The sequence below is a fragment of the Ranitomeya imitator genome, chromosome 6 (assembly GCF_032444005.1).
Source record: "Ranitomeya imitator isolate aRanImi1 chromosome 6, aRanImi1.pri, whole genome shotgun sequence".
Lineage (NCBI taxonomy): Eukaryota > Metazoa > Chordata > Amphibia > Anura > Dendrobatidae > Ranitomeya > Ranitomeya imitator.
The window spans coordinates 292,669,470-292,691,750 of NC_091287.1; the positions used below are offsets into that span (position 1 = coordinate 292,669,470).

The 22,281-nt window shown below is 45.4% G+C and overlaps 1 protein-coding gene across 3 annotated transcripts in view; it reads left to right on the plus strand.

Moving 5' to 3' along the window:
* The window catches only part of ELOVL2 (ELOVL fatty acid elongase 2), a 174,067-nt gene extending 152,048 nt beyond the window's left edge, over window positions 1-22,019 (plus strand). For all 3 annotated transcript variants that reach the window (XM_069730657.1, XM_069730659.1, XM_069730658.1), the window contains 5 exons: window positions 2,504-2,581; window positions 5,348-5,519; window positions 5,853-5,977; window positions 7,988-8,122; window positions 21,563-22,019. In XM_069730657.1, coding sequence (XP_069586758.1) covers window positions 2,504-2,581; window positions 5,348-5,519; window positions 5,853-5,977; window positions 7,988-8,122; window positions 21,563-21,685 — 633 coding nt within the window. In that variant the 3' untranslated portion in view covers window positions 21,686-22,019. The remainder of the gene's footprint in view (window positions 1-2,503; window positions 2,582-5,347; window positions 5,520-5,852; window positions 5,978-7,987; window positions 8,123-21,562) is intronic.
* Window positions 22,020-22,281: the final 262 nt, after the last annotated feature.

A 22,281-nucleotide genomic window follows, 5' to 3' on the forward strand; every position in this document is an offset into this window, starting at 1 on the left:
AATTGAAAAAAACAGAGTGGGGACCCCTCTATTCTTGATAACCAGCCTTGCTTACAGCTGATGGTTGCAGACCCCAGCTGAGTTTTGCCTGGCCGGTTATAGAAAATACAGGGGAACCCACGCTGATGTTTTTAAAATTCTTTATTTATAGTGCAGGCGGCGGGTGATGAATCCTGCCATCAGCCGCTCCTGCTGTCACTGTTATTAGTGGCAGCAGGTGTAGGCTGATGGGAGTAATAATCCTATCAGTCGCTGCCTGCTGTCATTGTTTTTACTCGAATATAACTTTCATCATTCTCCCTTACCCATGCTGATCGCCGACAGAGCAGGGGAGAATGAGGAGAGCAGTCTTCAGCGCCGGGGAACAGCACTTACTGTAAAGCTTCTTCCCTGGCTCCCATCCATGTGGTACTGATGCGGCACACGGTGGCCACACGTGTGCCGCAAGTATTACACACACGGACACTGTCCTCTTCCGTACTGTTTTTTTCCGATACCGGAAATATCAGGACGTGTGAAATCGGCCAAAGAAAGCGTTAATTACGCCAAGGGTATTCGAGTTTATGTCAATTTCATAAACCAGGGGAGTAGTGATGGATTCTTTGCGACCGATCTGGCTGCCTTCAGTGAACGATGGTAGCTGGCACCCTGGTGAGAGCCGCTTGACGTCTGCGAATGGCTTTTACTTGGGGTAAAATGTATGTGGAAAAATGAAAGCAGACGCACAAGAGTTCTTTGATTTTACCATACATGTGTGTTCACCTGCAGGTTCATTGTTTGGGATCCAAAAGAGCCTTTTTTTTATTTGGTGAGCCGAGAGAAATGATCCGGATCACCAAAAAGAGCCGGACTGCCCATCACTACAAGCGAGACCCAAATAAATTGTCCATGTATGAAAACAGAACAAGTGCCAATAGTTCTTGATAAAACCAATCAGATTTGATTTTAGCTAAACATAAGTTAAAAAAAAGAGGTTGCTGCAACAGAGACGTAGCTATTGGAGGTGCAGAATACATTGTTGCAGGAGTAAATTTGTGGCCGAGAGTGCCATGGACTCGCACAGGAAAATGCCTGTATTATACATGGCATATAGCAGACTGTTGTATATTACAGATTTTGCATTTATTATAAAGCATAACTCAACTTTCATGCATCAGTTTGTCATTTATGTCTACATATAATGGAGAGAATTTATCTAAACTTGTTTAAAAGAAAAATGTAGCAGTCAAATGCTGCCTCATCCTTCATTGACCCTTTGAAAATTGTAAGCAGCAACTTCATTGAATACTTTTAGTTTGCTACAGTTTTTATACATCTTCCACTTTCATTAGATTGCAACTTTTTTTTTCTAGCAAACGTTTCACTGTAGCAAACATGAATATCATACAGTAATTCAAGAAGTCCCTCTGGTGGTGAAAGTTATTATTGACTGTCAACGGTTATAGAAAATACTCGCATCTGTCATCAGATTTCACAATGCAAATGGCACACATGATTAAATAGATCTTTTAGACCAGATGATGCTGGTGTACCTACTTTTAACATCGGTAAAAGAATGCCTGATCTTAAAATACTCATAGATATCAGGATTAGATCGCCATTTTTACATGGATTTTCAAAATAATTACACCAGCATCATCGGGTTCAAAAGATCTTTTTAATAATGAAGGCAGACGGTATCTGGCGGCATATCCTCTTGTAAATTTTGCCACCAGGTTTAGAACTGCTAGCCTGAGGGAACATTGAGACAAGCAATAGCATCGTCCATGTAAATGGCTACTAGAGTGGGACGACTTACATAAAAATTAATGTAGCTCAATTTCTACAATTGAATTACAGTGTGTGGACTTCACATTGGTCCACTTTGTATCCTAGTTCAATATAAATGTGAAACTTCTTTATCTAAAGTGTTCATTAAAGTGGGCCTGTCGCTTGTTAAAAAAACAAATGTCTGTCGTTAAATACCTTTTACAAAAATCCATGAACTTTCAAAATTCGTACCTTTTTCTATCTGGTTTTGCTTAATTCCATTGCAGAGACATTCATATATTACTTTTGGAGCGCAATATGTGAAATCTGTGCTTGTAATTCAATTGGGTGTTTCTTCAGAGGTAGTTCTCTGAAGGCGCAGGCTTTCCCCCCTCTCCCAAATCCTGTCAATCTCTCATGACCGCTAGATCATCTGCTGTATCGTATTTAGCCTCTGTGCTTAGTATTGTAGGTTTGTCTTATCGACCCGTTTGTTTAGGAAAGCTTTTGCCTGATTATTAAAAGGAATCGGTCATGACTGATAATGCTATTAACCAGCAGATATGAGGTTAATCTGCAGGTTAATAGCATTATGCAGGTACCCATCCCCCTACCCTCGACTTTAAATCTAAGGATCAGATTTTTTCTCTTGCTAAAAATTCTTACAGTACATAAATGTCGTCATATTAGCTCTCTGATGCACTTAAATGTAAAAATGAATTTAGATAATTTTAAAATCAATGTTCTTTTACAGCTCATTCTTTCAACATGGGAAGGTGGTTATAACTTACAATGCCAGAATCTGGACAGTGCAGGTGAAGCAGACGTGCGGGTAAGTCATTTTTATGATATTCATGTAAAAACAGATGAATTTGAATCCGCTCCAGTTAAAGTAGCAGTCCAGTGATTTGTTTTTTTCCTTTACGGTGTTGGAAGGGTGACAGAAACCACTATCACAGTTACTGATAATAACTAGACAGCACCCTCTCACACATTTATAAGATGAAGTGAACAGTTCAGCCTTCCTGACGCTATACTTGTAAGTTCCAAGCTTTTTAGGAGAACCTGGCTCCAGCTGCTCATGTGGTGCTGTACATAGCCATAGCTAAGGATAGAGGGGGAAAAAATGCAAGGTAAATTTTTAAAATCAAGATGGATACAGAAAACAGGAGGCTGACCTGCATGGACGTACTTGCACTATATATAAGTGCAAACTAAGAATTTTGCTGGACTACTTTTGATCATAGTTAATGAAACTAACTTTTGTGCAACAGCCAAGCGTTCAGCTTGAAGGTCTCTGTGTGTAGTTAGACTAAGGCCATATGGCTCAACCGCATTGTGGCCGCAAGTCACAGCGACCTGCAGCCACTGAGGTTTCAAGTTTTTAGAGGGAACAGCTTTCTCAACCCCAAAACTGCAGAATGGCAGTTATTTCTCCAGCAAACCAAATAATTGCTGGTTAAGATATCCTAAGTCACTGTTCTTTTCAGCTACACCCTGGCCATGACAAGGCCGGACCATTTTGCTCTACCCCCTAGAGTACTAGATATTGATCGCCTTCATGAATGATAGGTGTAAATGGATGTTCAGCAGAGATTTGCACCTGACTGACCCAACTATTTTAATGTGGCATGTTTGCGTCCTACTGGAAACTTGTATTTTCACCTGCCCTGGAGCTTCAGCTTTATGATATACTGTTGGCCCAACAGTGTTGGGTATGTCCAGTATATAACAAAGGGTAACAAAGAAATAAGAATTAGCCAGCTCACCCTTGCTATATCTTGCCATGTGAACTTTGCCATTGCCATGGTTTTTTTAAGAAGCATTTTCTAATAAATTTTGGATTCATAGAAGCTGGAACACAACTCCCTTTTCTCATCAATACTTTGAGGATGGCGTATATGCCATCAAAAACTCCCAGGGTGAATAGAATCTTAGTGGTATTTTACCGGACCCTGATAATATATCGTTTTAGTGTCCGGTATAAAAAAAAAGTCAGCTTTGTTACCTTAGTGATCAGTTTTATAGTCAGAAATGACAAATTTGTGAGTGAAAATGATTGTAGATGAACATTTTAAGGTTATTCCCATAGCCATTAATGTTTTAGGCATTCTTGTGAAAATAAAAGCAGTGATGTGCTGTCTCAAGTCAAAATCTCCACATCTCGCATGCAGCATACGCTATACGTTCAAAGGCATGTGGGCACCTGGCCTTCACACCAACACCATCATACATCAGATAGGGATTGCATACATTAGTTAGGACTGCTCTGATAAGGGTATACCGTGAAGATTGGTAGAGCAGCTTAGTATACATTTTTTGCAAAAAACGTATCAACCAAATACCCTGTTTTTTACATCTTTTACTAGCACTTGCGGATTACTGCAACATTTTTTCAAACTGAGTGTTTTTGGTTTTACTATTCTTTTTTGTGTCTTCAGGTTTCTTGGTGGTGTGTGAACATGATCATACAGACTTGTTCACTGTGCAAGTAGCCCATGTGTTCCTGTTACCATCATGAAGTTGGACCGCATTTTGCCACCATAACAGCCCTCATCACGGAAGGCTTTCCACAAGATTATATTGTCTCTCTGGGAATTTGTGCCCATTTTTGTGCGGTCAAGAGCTAATGTTGGCCAAAATTGTCTGACTCATAATTGGTGTTCCAGTTTATCTCAAAGTTTCCTCCACAACCGGCACAAAGCTATGCATAAACATGGAAATATATCACTTCCCATGAGGCAGAGGAGGTTTACAATTCTGTAGAGAGCTGTACAACAGAGGATTATTACGCTCCACTTTGGCACTTAGTGGCCCAGCTCTATAAGGTTGTGTGGTTAAAGGGACTCACAATGACTGTTCAAACTAAGTCCCCCCGTTCTGTGCGTCACAGCGGGGCCAATCATTTATATATCTTCCCACCTGCTTCTTTTCCCTCAATCTCCACCCACCTCCTTGACAGTTCCAGCTTTATAGAGCCCGAGAAGGGTGGAGAGAAATGGAAACCAAGCAGATGGGAAGGTGTATATAAATTGTTGGCCCCGCCATGAAGTAACGAGCGCCTGTACTTGGTTTGAACAGTCATTCTGTCCTGACATAGTCCATTTAACTGCTTTTGACTTGCCGGTTATATATATTTTTTCTAACCCCTTTATTGCCATTTATTATGTTTTAGGGATAGACTTCAGAACATAATAAACATCTTTTAATGTAACATCGGGGAACTTTTGATGTGCCTCAAATAGATTTCATCCCAAAAAAAATTTAGCGGACAAATCTCTAAAATGTGAATTTTGGGGGATCTGCTCATCTTGTTGCCTCTAAAAACATCCACTTCACAATTACAGCAGTTGTACTTGACAAGGGTAGCATGACAATACAGATCTACGGTCACTGGTTTTTATGGAAGTTGCATGGCTGTGTGCTTGATTTTATTCAACTGTTTGCAGTTAGCATCGCAGAAACACCTGAACTCAATATACTGGGAATGTCCATAAACTTAAGTTCATGTAATGTATGTCTGTAACTAATTTAATGTATTTTTGTATTACCCTTTCATTTTTGATTTTTTTTTTGTTCTGTTTTCAACATTACACAGGTGGCCAAAGTTTTGTGGTGGTACTATTTTTCCAAAGCAATTGAATTCATGGACACAATTTTCTTTGTTTTACGGAAAAAGAACAGCCAAATCACATTTCTCCATGTATATCATCATGCCACAATGTTCAATATATGGTGGTGTGTCATGAACTGGATCCCTTGTGGTCAGAGTAAGTTTTTGTTGGTGGCATAGCAGTAGCTAAAAGCAGTAGTCGTACTAGGAGACACATTAGCCGCAGTACGTTGGCCAAGTTCCTTTTTATTTGGGGTTGGCTCATACACAGAAATTAGTCCTTAGTTTTTATTGGAGAGTAGTTTTATTTTGACATACACAATTGTGTAGCACCTACAATGGAATACATGGTGGACTTTCAGATAAATAGCTATACTCTGCATGGCACAGAATACAGCCCTAAAAATCTGGATTAATGCTGGGAACTCTAACTTGTGAGATAATGCTATCTAATTTTTTATTAATTTCCTCTTTTTTTATACTTATATAGGTTTCTTTGGACCTACGCTTAACAGTTTCATTCATGTCCTCATGTACTCCTACTATGGCCTCTCAGTTATTCCATCCATGCACAAATACCTCTGGTGGAAGAAATACCTCACTCAGGCACAGCTGGTAAGCGATTCCAAATATATTTCTTTACATGACTATCTAGCGATATATACACAGTGCCTTGAAAAAGTATTCGTATCCTGTGGCCATTTTTACATGTTACACCCACAAACGTAAGTGCATTTTATTGGGATTTAATGTGATATAGAAGCACAAAGTAGCAAGTATCTGTTTAGTGTAAAATATAAATATTTTTGAAATAATTAGAAAAATTTGTATCTGAAAATTGTGACGTGCATTTGTGTTCAACTGCCTGTAGTCTTATAGAACTAAATAAAATCTTGGGTGATCATTTGCCTCCAGAAGTCACATAATTAGTAAATTGAGTCCATCTGTCTGTAATTTATTCTCAGTATAAATATATTTGTTCTCTGAAGGCCTTGGAGGTTTCCTTGAGAACATTATGGATCAAACAGCATCATTAATATGAAGGGACACACCAGACAGGTCAGAAAACGTTGTGGAGAAGAGTGAAGCAGGTTTAGGGTATAAAAATATAGCTAAGCTCTGAACATCTCACAGGGTAATGTTCAAGCCATCATCCAAAAATGTAAGAAGTATGGCACAACTGCTAACATTCCAAGACATGGCCGTAAACCTAAAAAGACATACCAAGCAAGGTGAGCACTTAAAAAGCCTATGGTCACTCTGGAGGAGCTGCAGAGAGTCACAGCTCAGATGGAAGAATCTGTCCACAGGACAACTAGTAGTCGTATGCTCCACAAATCTGGCCTTTATGGATGACTGACAAGAGTAAGCCATTTTTGAACACAAGCCATAAGAAGTCCCATTTGCAAAAAGCCATGTAGAGGACACAGCTAGCTTGTGGAAGAAGGTGCACTTGAGATCAAAGTAGAACTTTTTGGGGCTAAATGCAAACTGCTGTGTGGCAGAAAACCAACTTTGCGTATCACCTTGAAAACACAATCCCCACCGTCAAACATGTTGGTGACAGCATCATGCAGTGGGAATGTTTTTCTTTAGCAGGGACAAGGAAGCTGGTCAGTTGATGAGTAGATGGAGCTAAATACATCCTGGAGAAAAACCTGTTAGAGCCAGCAAAAGGCTTGCGACTGGGGTGTAGGTTCACCTTCCAGCTGGACAATGACCCTAAACATACTGCCAGAGCTACAATGGAATGCTTTAGGTCAAAGCATATTTGTGTTTGAATGGGCCAGTCAAAGTCCAGACCAAAATCCCATTGAGAATCTGTGGAAAGACATAAAAATTGCTGTTCATAGGCGTCTCGATCCAATCTCACTGAGCTAGAAGTAGTTTACAAAGGAGAATGGGTAAAAGTTTCAGCCTCTAGATGTGTAAAGCTGGTAGAAGCATACTCCAAAAGACTTGCAGCAGTAATTGCAGCGAAATGTGATTCTACAAACTATTGACTCTGTGGCTGAATTCAAATGCACATCATAATTTCCCAATTTATATTTTTAAAGTAATTAGAAAACTGTGTATCATTTCCTTTACACTTTACAAATGCTTACTACTTAGTATGTTACATAAAGTGCCAATAAAATATATTTAATTTTGTGAGTGTAACTTGAAAAACTGTGGAAAAGTTCACGGGGTATGAATACTTTGAGCACCTGTTACTAGGTTTTGAGCTACTAAAGCACCAGCAAGTCCATATTAAAACTATTTAATTATTACCGGTAGGTAGTGAAAGAGCTTATGTTACCAAAAATGAGTCTGGGACTTTGCCCTCTGCTTCATCATTGCAGACTACTGGAGGAGGAAAGCCAGGTGTACTGTCCTCCTCATTTTCACCTAGGAGATGCACAAGTTCCTGAGTTTGCCTTGGCCTTGTTGAGAAAACTGAGCCTCAGCATCACATGCTCCCCTTGCTTGCTAAGAATACCTCCTTTTTAATTTCCTCATGGTCGGTTCCAGTATATAATGCAGCATTATAAACAATATTCTCATTGCAGTACAATACAACTTTAGAGATACTATGAGCAATTTGTAGAAGTAGTCATTGGCTTTGTGTCTGTCTTGCTTTCCCAGATCCAGTTCTTGCTCACCATCTCACATACACTGAGTGCAGTGGTTAAGCCCTGTGGGTTTCCTTTCGGTTGCCTCATATTCCAGTCTTCATATATGACTACATTGGTCTTGTTATTTGTGAATTTCTATCTAAAGGTAAGTTATCCACAAGGACACCATGTACACTATTTATCATACGACAACATGATCAATCCTTTTTTTATTACGTGGAAACATCAAATGTTTATTGGTTCTTATATTTCATTTTTTTATACCTTTTTATTTACTGTTGGGCTACGTTCTCACGATGAGCTTTTTGGTGAGTTTTTGATGTTCAATTAAATAACACAGTACACCCAAAGATATCCACAAATCATAAAAAAATCACACTATATCAATAAATAGACCATTAAATAGGGTGCGCTGTGAAAGCGGACAGTGAAAATCACTGCCAAGGAAGAGACTAAAAAACCAGAGCAATGGACCAGGAAAACCACCAGAAAGTATACCAATCCAAGGGAAATTTTTAAAAATTAAGCCTTTATTCTCAGCAAGTGGCAAATGATTACATAAAATGTGCAAGAGATAATATATTAATGTACATAAAAAATTCAATAATTGCGCAGCAACAGGATAAAATCATTAATTCCCAGCAAGGAAATAACCCCAGATACTACATTATCAGGATTTTTTGCTTTAGCTGTGCCAATATATCAACAAAACAAGTGCTAATCCGTGAAAAGTATATTAAAATATTTAATATGAAAAAAGGAAAGGTAAAAAATATTTAGCGATTAGAAAGTGCAATTATGCAATATTGCAAAAATATATATATATGGGCAAAAAATATAAAGTGCCAAAGTGCTGTGACCATAGTGAAGGTCAGAACCTGTGCAATCCACATCAATCATGTGAAAATATGTGCAAAAAATGCTCAAAACAGCACAGCAATAAATCTTACTCATATACCTGTGGGGGGTTGGGTCCCGTATCTGCGTACACCCGACGCGCGTTTGGGAGCACTGTCCGAAGGACACCCTGACAAAGGACAGTGCTCCGAAACGCGCGTCGGCACTTTATATATTCCGATACCCATAGTGTCTTTTTATTGCCCGTTATTGCATTTTAATGCAATGTCATGGCGACAAAAAAATATAATTCTGGCGGTTTGAATTTTTTTCTCGCTACGCTGTTTAACGATCAGGTAAATTTTTTTGTTCTTGATAGATTAGGCGATTCTGAACTCAGCGATACTAAAAATGTGTATGCTTTAATTTTTTTATTGTTTTATTTTGAATGGGGCGAAAGGGGGGTGATTTGAACTTTTATATCTTTTGTATTTTTTTCATATTTTTAAAAACATTTTTTTTATTTTGTATTTATTTATTTATTTATTTTACTTTTTGTGAAGGGTTACCCCTTCCTCCCACGACACCAATCCGTGACGTCACTACACAGGTACAGCTCTCCGGCGCCCCCTTTGTCTCTCAGGTCAGTAAGGGAACTGCACCTAGAGCAAATGGCCGCCGGGGAGACTGCCCTGTTACCCACACTGGCTATTCTAAGATTCGCAATCAGAGTAAAAGGATCAGCCCAAAATTAATTTATGATTTAATTGCCTTAAGGGTGCACTAGGTAATTACAAGAAATATACAATCAAACTATATCAAGAGTTACAGTCAGAGTACAATATAACAATAATAATACAGGGCTTAAAGGTATAAAGCTGGAGGTCAATTTACCAGGTTGAAGGTCGCTTGTGGAAGCCGGGGGGGCGCAGCATTCCGCAGGTCCAAAACTTAGTTGCCGGGCAGCCCCCAGAAAGCGTGTGCTTGCTCCCCTCTGGCTGGTATACCCTGTTCCTTAAGATATCATCATAATCTTCTTCTGTGGAGTGAGACACTCCCAGTGACCTCAGCTCTTCTTAACCCCTTCATGACCAGGGGATTTTTCGTTTTTCCGTGTTCGTTTTTCGCTCCCCTCCTTCCCAGAGCCATAACTTTTTTATTTTTCCGTCAATTTGGCCATGTGAGGGCTTATTTTTTGCGGGACGAGTTGTACTTTTGAACAACATCATTGGTTTTAGCATGTCGTGTACTAGAAAACGGGAAAAAAATTCCAAGTGCGGTGAAATTGCAAAAAAAGTGCAATCCCACATTGGTTTTTTGTTTGGCTTTTTTGCTAGGTTCACTAAATGCTAAAAATGACCTGCCATTATGATTCTCCAGGTCATTACGAGTTCATAGACACCAAACATGACTAGGTTATTTTTTATCTAAGTGGTGAAAAAAAATTCCAAACTTTGCTAAAAAAAAAAAAAAAAAAAATTGCGCCATTTTCCGATACTCGTAGCGTCTCCATTTTTCGTGATCTGGGGTCGGTTGAGGGCTTATTTTTTGCGTGCCGAGATGACGTTTTTAATGATAGCATTTCGGTGCAGATACGTTCTTTTGATCGCCCGTTATTGCATTTTAATGCAATGTCGCGGCGACCAAAAAAACGTAATTCTGGCGTTTCGAGTTTTTTTCCCGCTACGCTGTTTAGCGATCAGGTTAATACTTTTTTTTATTTGATAGATCGGGCAATTCTGAGCGCGGCGATACCAAATATGCGTAGATTTGATATTTTTTTTATTGATTTATTTTGATTGGGGCGAAAGGGGGGTGATTTAAACTTTTATGTTTTTTTTATTTTTTTCAAATTTTTTTAAACTTTTTTTTTTTAACTTTTGCCATGCTTCAATAGCCTCCATGGGAGGCTAGAAGCAGGGACAGCACGATCGGCTCTGCTACATAGCAGCGATCTGCTGATCGCTGCTATGTAGCAGAATTGCACGTGTGCTGTGAGCGCCGACCACAGGGTGGCGCTCACAGCGACGGGCAATCAGTAACCATAGAGGTCTCAAGGACCTCTATGGCTACAATGGAGACGCATCGCCGACCCCCGGACATGTGACGGGGGTCGGCGATGACGTCATTTCCGGCCGCCCGGCCGGAAGCGGTAGTTAAATGCCGCTGTCTGCGTTTGACAGCGGCATTTAACTAGTTAATAGGTGCGGGCAGATCGCGATTCTGCCCGCGCCTATTACGGGCACATGTCAGCTGTTCAAAACAGCTGACATGTCCCGGCTTTGGTGCGGGCTCACCGCGGAGCCCTGCATCAAAGCAGGGGAGCCGGCATCGGACGGTATAGTACGTCCGATGCCGGTAAGGGGTTAAACCTGGCTGAGCCCCCCCCGCCTGCAGCTGGGTGGGCTTAGCAATCTCCACCCCCTCTGCCTCCCTGCAAGATTTATTCCAATATCTAATAAATGGGATAACTTCTCTCAGGATGAACGGATCAGCACACGGGCAGTACCAGCGCCTGTGGTTTGTTCTGCTGGTCGTACTGGGATCAAACCTGGACCCATTCGGTCCCTGTGGGAGGCTGATCCCTATATCTCGGGTTTCAGACCTCCCACCGCCACGGGAGTCGCACTGTTAGATGCACAATTTCTTTAGGGCGAGGAGAATATTTTTATGAGCCGGTACCTCGGATGATGCGTCCATAATTCACAATTCCATGTTGGAGACGGTTCGACTGGGCTGCCATAATAGATGTGTATCCAGTGGCCACTTGGCATGCGTGTTTTAATTAAGCCCCCTAGCATTTCCAAGCCCTGTGCTGGCATGGTTTCCTCACTGAGCTCAGCCCATTACCATACTAATAGGAACTTTATTCATTAGAAAAGGTGGGGGCCAGGAGCACTCCTCTCTGCAGACCTGTGACCAGGAGACAAAATGGAGTCACGCCAATCTCTGTTAGAATGCCCATCCAAAGATGGCGGCTGTTCCCTCATCACACCTCCCTGCTTTAGAGGGCGCTAGGGGGCATCACATTCCTGTGTTCCCCCATGCGCCCTTCCGCACCTTCTCCTTGCCGGGACAACCCATCAGCATTACCATGGTCTCTGCAGCTTCTGTGGCGAATGCTGAAGTGATACTGCTGGAGAGCCAGGCTCCAGCGTAGCAACCTCCCATTCGTCCCAGAGACCGAATGTAACCAGCTGAGGGGGTTGTGGTCTGTTTCCACGGTGAAGTGGCGTCCGTACAAGTATGGCTGCAGACGTTGCAGGGCCCATACAATTGCCAGACATTCCTTCTCCATCGTGGAATAGGCCTCTTCGCTCGGCAGGAGCTTCCGGCTCAGGTACAAAACGGGGTGTTCATGTCCCGTAGTGTCGACCTGGCTGAGCACAGCACCGAGGCCAAAGTCTGGCGTCGGTCTGTACTACGAACGGCCGCGTGAAGTCGGCTGCCTGTAGTACCGGAGAGCTAGACAAGGCGGTTTTGAGCGCCTGGAAAGCTGTCTCGCAGGCGACTATCCAGTCGACTGCGACAGGCAGCTTCTTCTTGGTGAGGTCCGTCAGGGGCTTGGCCAGGGTGCTATAGTGTGGAATAAACCTCCTATAGTACCCGGCAGTCCCCAAGAAGGACATCAGCTGCTTCTTGGTCCTGGGGGAGGGCCAGGAGGTGATGGCATCCACCTTCCTGGGCTCTGGCCTCAGAGCTCCCCCACCTACCCGGTGTCCCAGGTACTGGACCTCACTCATACCCAGCTGGCACTTTTCCGGCTTAATGGTCAACCCTGCCCTCTGGATCCTCCCCAACACCTGCGCCACGTGCTGTAGGTGATCTTACCAGGTGGGACTGAAGATGGCAATGTCATCCAGGTACGCGGTCGCATACCCTTCCAGTCCCTTGAGCAGCGTGTTGACCATCCGCTGAAAAGTTGCAGGGGCGTTCTTCATGCCAAAGGGCATCACCGTGGACTCATACAGTCCAAATGGGGTGATAAAGGCAGAGCGTTCCCGTGCCTTAGGGGTCAGGGGAATCTGCCAATATCCCCTGCTCAGATCCATGATGGTCAGGTACTTGGCCCCAGCCAGCTGATCGAGCAGGTCATCGATGCGCGGCATGGGGTACGCATCGGTGACTGTCACAGCGTTGAGCCCCCGATAGTCCACGCAGAACCGCGTAGTTCGGTCCTTTTTAGGGACGAGGACTACAGGCGAAGCCCACGCGCTGTTGGACCCTTGGATCACCCCCAGCTTCAGCATCTCATCTATCTCTTGGCGCATGTGCTGCTGCACCTCGAGAGAGACCCGATATGCTGAACGCCGGATCGGGGGGTGATTGCCGGTGTCCACATCATGGACGGCTGCCTCAGTCCTTCCGGGCAGGCTGCTGAACAGCTCCCGAAAGGGGTGTAGGGTGACCCCCAGCTGGGAACGTTGGTCCTCCGAGAGCTGGTGGCCAACCCCCACATCCTCGATGGATCCACCCGCCTTGGCTTGGGTGAGCAGATCCAGGAGGGTTTCTACCTCACCTTCCTCCGGGAGGTTGCACACTGGGTGGGCACAATCCTCCCGCTCATGATGTGCCTTCATCATGTTCACGTGGAAGGCCTTCCTCCTTCCACGGGCGTGGTCCAGGGTGACCAGATAGGTGACGGCGTTGAGCTGCTGGTGCACGAGGTATGGACCCTCCCAGGCTGCCTGAAGCTTGTTTTGTGGGACGGGGACCAGTACCCACACCTTTTGACCCACCTGGTAGGTCCTCTCACAAGCATTCTGGTCATACCACCGCTTCTGGTCAGCTTGGGCCTGGGCCATATTGTCATACACCAGCCGCGTCAAGGCCGTCATTCTGTCCCGGAAGCGCACAACATACTCAATGGCCGACACTCCAGGGGTGGCCAAATCTCCTTCCCACGCTTCCTTCTCCAGAGCAAGGGGCCCCCGTACACGTCGCCCATACAGGAGCTCAAAGGGGGAGAACCCCGTTGAGGCCTGTGGAACCTCCCGGTAGGCAAATAGAAGGTGAGGGAGATACCGCTCCCAATCTCTCCCGTGTCGAGTCGACCAACATCTTAAGCATCCGCTTTAAGGTGCCGTTGAACCGCTCACACAGGCCATTGGTCTGTGGGTGATACGGGCTGGCTACCAGATGTTGCACCTGGATCTGCTTACAGAGAGACTCCATCAGCTGGGGCATGAACTGGGTCCCTCTGTCGGTGAGCATTTCCTGGGGAAACCCCACTCTGGAGAAGATCTCCAGTAAGGCAGTGGCCACTTTGTCAGCCCGAATGGACGACAAAGCGACCGCCTCCGGGTACCGAGTGGCATAGTCCACTACCGTTAATATGAAGCATTTCCCGGAGCGACTGGGAGTGGACAGAGGTCCAATGAGATCCACAGCCACCCTCGAGAAAGGCTCTTCAATGATGGGCAGAGTTGCCAGTGGGGCTTTGGGGCGCCGCCCCACCTTCCCCACCCTCTGACAGGTGTCACACGAACGGCAGTAGGCAATTACCTCGGTCCTCATTCCAGGCCAGTAGAAATGCTGCGCTAGCCTGGCCCTGGTTTTAGCGATCCCTAGGTGTCCGGCCATGGGAATCTCATGGGCTATCCGCAACAATTCCACCCTGAACGGATAGGGTACCACTAACTGTCGGTCCCTGGGCCACGCCTCCGGTGAACCCTGCCGGACCGATACCCGGTACAGCCGTCCCTGGTCCCAGACCACCCGCTCGCGGTCTGACTCCCCAGGAGGCTGTGCCGCCTGCTCCTTGAGAGTTTTCAGGCTAGCGTCGGCTTCCAACGCTGCCTGAAATCCCTGACTCGATGTGGCGAGAATGGACGACACTGCCACATCCGCTGTCAGCTCCCCGGGATCTGTCTCCTGGCCACTGTCTGACTTGGCAGCCACTTGGTCAGGGAGGGGGAAGCCGTCGGACCTCTGCAAGACTCCTTGGGCTCCGGCGCTCCCACTCCGGTTGACAGTGGCCACGACTGCTGTGCCCATGGGTAGCACCTGCTTCCCCCCGGCCCCTGACCAAGTCGCCGGGTCAGGCAGACTTCCCTGTACTCCTGACATCCCGGGTGTGGGGAACTCCTGCCCTGGGGTCTTACCTGGTGGCTCCTCTCCCGGGACGCCTCCTCCCCCCATGGCCTGTTCCTCTTCCTGCAGGGGCCCTAGACTCAGCAGGCTGGATTCACTTAGGGGCCCTACACTGCCCGTAGCAGCCCCTCCCTCCACCTCTGAGCTCTCCCCTACAGTCTCCTCACCTGTCCTCACTGTGAGCCCTGTGTGTGTGGTGTCAGTGTATGGAGTACCCTCAGGTTCCACTCCCTCCCCCACTGTTGGAGGCACATTCAACACATCAATATTCACAGTAGAGTCATGACATTCTTGGGGAGCCGAACTTGGGGGTTCAGTGGCCACATACTGAGACACTAGCTGCCCCAAATCGGTCCCAAGTAATACATTAGCAGGAATATTTGCCGTTACTCCCACCTCCTGCATTCCCCTCCCGGCGCCCCAGTCCAAAAACACCTTGGCGACAGGCAGCGCCGGTTCCACGCCTCCAATTCCGGAGACGGAAAGGGTTTTCCCCGGTACCAAGTCTTGAGGGGACACCACCTCAGGACGTACTAGGGTTCGTTCAGCGCCTGTGTCCCGCAGTCCCATGACCGCTGAGCGGCCGATAGTGACAGGTTGGTAATTGTCCAGGGACCTCCCACCACCCCCTCCCACACATAAAACAGTGGACGGTTTCGGGGACAGGGATGGGGCCTTAAGACGCTGGGGACATACTGTCTTGAAGTGTCCCAGCTGGTTGCAGTGATGACAACGTCTGGGTTCTGCGCCTGGCCTGGAGAGGGCAGCAGGGGGGTACACCCCTTGCACTCTTGGGGCTGGGGAAACAGGGGCAGGATTGGGCTTACCCCCTCTCCAGGTGCTGCTGGCAGGCTTCTTCGGCTCAGGCGCCCTGTTATTGGCAAACTTGTTTGCCAGGGCGGCTGTAGCAGAAGCCCCCTTCGGTTTCCGGTCACCGAGGAACTGCTGGAGGTCCTCTGGGCAGTTCCACAAGAACTGCTCCGTGACGAACAGTTCCTGGACCTCCTGGCGGGTGGTGAGCGCTAGACCCGAGGTCCAGTGCTCTGCAGCTCTCAGCAACGCCCGCATGTGGTCGGTCCAGGTGTCCTTTGGGCCCCGCTGCAGGCTCCGGAACTTCTTGCGGTAGGACTCTGGGGTGAGGTTGTAGTGCTGGATCAGGGCCCGCTTGATGCTGCTGTAGTCCTGCTCCGCCCCGGCAGGTAAGTCCCCCAAAACTTCCAGGGACTTACCCCTCAAACGGGGGGTCAGGTATCTTGCCCACTGATCCGAGGCCAGATGATGTTGAAGGCAGGTCCTTTCAAAGGCCGGCAAGAAGGAATCCAGGTCTCCATCCTTCTCAAGCAGAGGGAAGTCCTCGGCCCGGACTTTGGAAGCCCTGGACTCTGGTGGTGCTGGGGCGTCCAGCGTGAGCCCGTGTTGAGCCATCTCCAGTCGGTGCTGGCGCTCCGCTGCTCTCTCTGCCGCTGCTTGCTCCACTGCCCACTCTGCAGCTTTCTCTGCCCGCTCCGCTACCTCACGGCGTTCTGCCCGCTCTCGCTCTGCCGCTCTCTCTGCTCGCTCCGCCGCCTCACGGCGTTCTGCCCTCTCCCGCTCCTCTGCTTCACGGCGTTCTGCCCGCTCTCGCTCCTCTGCTTTCTCTGCAGCTGCCATGAGTCTCATATAGGCGTCTTCATTACCCGCCTCGAGACGTGCCACTGCCGCTGCAACAAGTGCCTCTGATGTGGACAGGCTGGGGCGGGTAGGTGGTGGGTAGTCCCTTGCCGGACTAAGCACGGGTGGCTGGCTCCTTGGGGAGTCCTGGCTGAACTCCCCCTCGCCTGGAACAGTACCGTCCACCACCACCTCCTCATAAGCCATAGCACTGGCCTGTGCCCTCACTGCACTCCTGGTGCCATCCGCCATCTTTGGAACATCTGGTTACTGACACAGCTGTAACCCTGACCTTGCACACAACTTATTATATCTACACTCTGACCATCTAGTGCTGGGCTGACCTTAAGACCCCAGCAGTGAAAGTTACCGCTGGTAGTCTTTAGTGTCTGGGAGTATGGGTCCCACGCACACTATTACTCTGATCCCACGTACGCTGCCACCACTGTGAAGGATTACCCCTTCCTCCCACGTCACCAATCCGTGACGTCACTACACAGGTACAGCTCTCCGGCGCCCCCTTTGTCTCTCAGGTCAGTAAGGGAACTGCACCTAGAGCAAATGGCCGCCGGGGAGACTGCCCTGTTACCCACACTGGGTATTCTAAGATTCGCAATCAGAGTAAAAGGATCAGCCCAAAATTAATTTATGATTTAATTGCCTTAAGGGTGCACTAGGTAATTACAAGAAATATACAATCAAACTATATCAAGAGTTACAGTCAGAGTACAATATAACAATAATAATACAGGGCTTAAAGGTATAAAGCTGGAGGTCAATTTACCAGGTTGAAGGTCGCTTGTGGAAGCCGGGGGGGTGCAGCATTCCGCAGGTCCAAAACTTAGTTGCCGGGCAGCCCCCAGAAAGCGTGTGCTTGCTCCCCTCTGGCTGGCATACCCTGTTCCTTAAGATATCATCATCATCTTCTTCTGTGGAGTGAGACACCCCCAGTGACCTCAGCTCTTCTTAAACCTGGCTGAGCCCCCCCGCCTGCAGCTGGGTGGGCTTAGCAATCTCCACCCCCTCTGCCTCCCTGCAAGATTTATTCCAATATCTAATAAATGGGATAACTTCTCTCAGGATGAATGGATCAGCACACGGGCAGTACCAGCGCCTGTGGTTTGTTCTGCCGGTCGTACTGGGATCAAACCTGGACCAATTCGGTCCCTGTGGGAGGCTGATCCCTATATCTCGGGTTTCAGACCTCCCACCGCCACGGGAGTCGCACTGTTAGATGCACAATTTCTTTAGGGCGAGGAGAATATTTTTATGAGCCGGTACCTCGGATGATGCGTCCATAATTCACAATTCCATGTTGGAGACGGTTCGACTGGGCTGCCATAATAGATGTGTATCCAGTGGCCACTTGGCATGCGTGTTTTAATTAAGCCCCCAAGCATTTCCAAGCCCCCTGCTGGCATGGTTTCCTCACTGAGCTCAGCCCATTACCATACTAATAGGAACTTTATTCATTAGGAAAGGTGGGGGCCAGGAGCACTCCTCTCTGCAGACCTGTGACCAGGAGACAAAATGGAGTCACGCCAATCTCTGTTAGAATGCCCGTCCAAAGATGGCGGCTGTTCCCTCATCACACTTTTGCCATACTTTAATAGCCATGGGAGGCTAGAAGCTGGCATAGCCTGATCAGCTCTGCTACATTGGGGCGATGCTCAGATCGCCCCTACGTAGCAAAATTACTGCATTGCTAAGAGCGCCGACCACCGAGTGGCGCTCATAGCAATCTGGCATAGAGGTCTCCTGGAGACCTCTGTTTGTTATGCCGATACACCAATGACCCCCGATCACGTGATGGGGGTCAGCAATGAGCATATTTACGGCCGGATGTGCTTGTTAAATGCCGCTCTCAGAGTTTGACAGCAGCATTTAACTCGTTAATAGGCTCGGGCGGACATGTCAGCTGTTCAAAACAGCTGACATGACCCGGCTTTGATGCAGGCTCAGCTCCAGAGCGGAGGTTCTGCCATCGCATGTACTATTCCGTCTGATGGCAGAAAGGAGTTAATATTTATAATACATTACGATCCCTCTAAAACATCTGCAGTGAATTTTGAAGTTGGATACATTGGAGCAGGGCTGTGGAGGTCAGTTGTGGAGTTGGTGTCCATTTTGGTGGATTTGGAGTCCGAATAAAATAGACCGACTCCTAAAATATATAATACATTGGGTACAGTAGTACAATGCAGGATGTGCTGTAAATATTTTCATTTGGGAAAGTTATGAAATGTCCTATAATGTCTGTTCCTGATGTAAGGATCTCGGCTTTTAGCGGAGATTAAAGGGAACCTGTCACCCCGAAAATCGCGGGTGAGCTAGTCCCACCGGCATCAGGGGCTTATCTGCAGCATTCTGTAATGCTGTAGATAAGCCCCCGATGTTACCTGAAAAAGGAGAAAAAGACATTAGATTATACTCACCCAGGGGCGGTCCCGCTGCTGGTCAGGTCGGATGGGCGTCTCCGGTCCGCTCCGGCGCCTCCTATCTTCTTTCCATGACGTCCTCTTCTGATCTTCAGCCACGGCTCCGGCGCAGGCGTACTTTGCTCTGCCCTCTTGAGGGCAGAGGATAGTACTGCAGTGCGCAGGCGCCAGAAAGGTCAGAGGCCCAGCGCCTGCGCACTGCAGTACTTTGTCTGCCCTCAACAGGGCAGAGCAAAGTACGCCTGCGCCGGAGCCATAGCTGAAGATCAGAAGAGAATTTACTCTTCACGCGCAGGACTGGGGGCACTTACTTTTCACACACAAGACCGGGGGGCACTTACTTTTCACACACAGGACCGGGGGGCACTTACTTTTCACACACAGGACGGGAGGGTGTCGGAGTGTCAGGTGTCAGTCACTTTATTCTGATGTTTGACTTTGATAAATGATCATGTCCTAAAATGGACACTGTACATTTGCGTAGCTGCCATCTTTGGAAGGTAAAGTTGGGGGTCATGGAAAGGTCGCCATTAATTCCTATGGGAATTTTTTTTTTTAAAAAAACTACAAATCGGATCGACTCCAAAAATATATCGCACACCTGTCCCCACCGAGGGCTTCGAAACGCCACCTGAACGGGGTCTCTGCGCCGAGCGGTTCGGGCCGCATTAATTGCGGAAAACGCGAAGAAGAAGAATAAAATATAAGAAATCGGATTACAATATGTTGCTTGAACCTAGAGGGTTCAAGCACCATAATTAATGTCTGTTGTAAATATCTGTATTTATCTTTTCACGGTACCATTCCTCTGATCTGATGCAAAGTATGAATAAACTGACATATGGAGAGTCACTACGTAGTCCTCCCATTTGTGTTTACAGTGACAATGTCAAACTGTACAGTTGTCAGCGGCTTGATTTTCAGGAGTTTAAGGCGTAACATTTCACTTTGTAAAGAATGACAAAGCCAAGCCTGGCATGACAATGAGGAGACTTACAAGCGAAGCGTGCTTCTCTGGAAAGTGAAATGTGCAAATTTCCTCTACAGAGAAGATGAGGACTAGTACTCTAGTGCCACCTTTCGGAAGAAGCACTCTGAAGAGACAATTTGCATATGTAATTTCCCAGAGGAGCAGGCATGGCTTACAAGTACCCTGACTATGACATGCCAGGCTTGGTTTCTCACTTTCCACAAGGAGAAACTTTACTCCTTAGACCCCAGTCCAGAGACTCTAACCTAGAGAAATCCGTTCTCATACTTTCCACTGATGAGGGGCAACACCCCAAAACACTGTCTGCAAATTGAGATTCTGGTTTGGCTTTTATCAAGTCATATGGTAAGGCTCGATAAAGAGTCAATATTGACTTTTAGGATCGCTGCTCCCAATAGGTGGCGCCAGAGTTTTAAAAAGTCTTCTTCTCAGAAGAGACTATTTGCATGTACATTTTCAGGAAGAAAATCTTTGATAAAGTGCCTCGGAATTGTTATTTCATGGGGATACATCAGGAGTAGTGACAGGTCTTCTGTAAGATACTTTTTTTTATTCATCAGAATCTGTCATTAAAACAGAAATTAAGCAGGAAACTGATATCATGAATTCCAACTTTAAAAATATATTTTTAGTCTTACTGTACTGTGACTTCCTGTTCACTTCTTCAAAAAACAAGAGTTAACGTTTATGTATAAGCAAATGATAGAGATGAATGATTGATTATATCTTGTATTGATTATCCATCAGAGTGGGTTCCAATACTGCAGAAATGTACAAAACTGGATTTGAAAAAAAAAATATTACCTATAACATGCTGGACATTTAGGGAGAATAATGATATGACAAAATGGAATATACAATGTGCCACCAATGTTTCCCTTTACAGAGTAAAACAAGGCTGTGTGAGGTGCTCCAGAACAAGAAAGCTAACAGGAGAATTCAGAACTTAGAGTATCTGTTTTACTTTTTTTTTTCATAAATAGATAATACACATGAAAATAAACAACTTTTTTTTAGTGTATCTCATTAGAGAAATCAAATTCTCTCTCCTCTTGGAGTGATCATTAATTCTCAACAGGTAAAATTTGTTTCAGTGAAGATCGATTTTTTTTTTCTTTTTTTTTTCCCCATTGCGGAGATAAAAAATGACAGTTGGTGCTTATGATGTTCTATGGACCTTGCAGCAGAGTGTCTGTCTGTCTCTAGCTCTTCTCTCCATGGAATTTTAAAAGCTCCAACTGACATCTCTCTCAGTTATTGGAAAATCTGTGTTCCATGAATACAGAATTTCCAGATTTTGCCCATGAAACAAGAGCAAAAGATCATTACCTGAGAAGAAGAAAAAACAAAAACATTCTGATCAGATGTGTTACAAAAGTTGCTTAGTTTCATGTGTACTATTGATTTATGAAATAAATCATTAAAACAACATTTATGCCTTAACTCGAAGGCATGAGTTTTGCTTCATGAAAACATCTAGTGTATGCCATTACTTTCTTGATTTCTTGTCATTTTTCAGATAAAAGTTAATGTGATAAAACATATTAAACAATATAAACTTTATTCTCCTATTTAGACCTACAAAAGAAGACCAGCAAAATCCGATACAAATGGTACAGCCAGCACAGAACTTCAGAATGGATTTCACAAAGACTTAGTAAATGCTAGTAATGGTGCTGTGCACAAGAAACACAACTAGACCCTGATGAAGGATTATTAAGAAGCAGCCGTGGTTTGAAGCGATATTTGAACATGCTTCTATGCAGCGTCCTCCTAACAACTGAACAGTTTCCGTTAAATGCATTTTTTAAAATAATTACTACCCCAGATTAATGTAATCTTTTGCTATATAGATTATGGCAAAATAATGACATTGAAGGCTTTTGTCCAATTGTCACCATAACAAATTGAAAGTACTTAATTGTAGTCCAGGAAATGCCTTATATCATCCCGATGACGTTCTTTTACATATCTAACAATTTTTAATTTAATGTAGACCTTTGTACTTACTAAAATTTAAATTCTGTGAAGAACTACTTGTATTTTACTTTCCAAAATTTGGTTATTATGAATATAAAGATTCAATACGCTTTTCTTAAAGAAGCACTCCTCCTCCCATCAAAGATTTTCTCCGCTTAATATATTGCAGTCATATTATAATGCACCGTGTACTTACAATTGCTTATTTTGTCTTTCTACCCAGTAAATTCTTCTCTTTTGTCTACTCTATGTAGAAATATGAAGTCTTTTGTCCCTGCAAAAATCATTCCCCTCTTCAACTCCTGACCCAGCAGT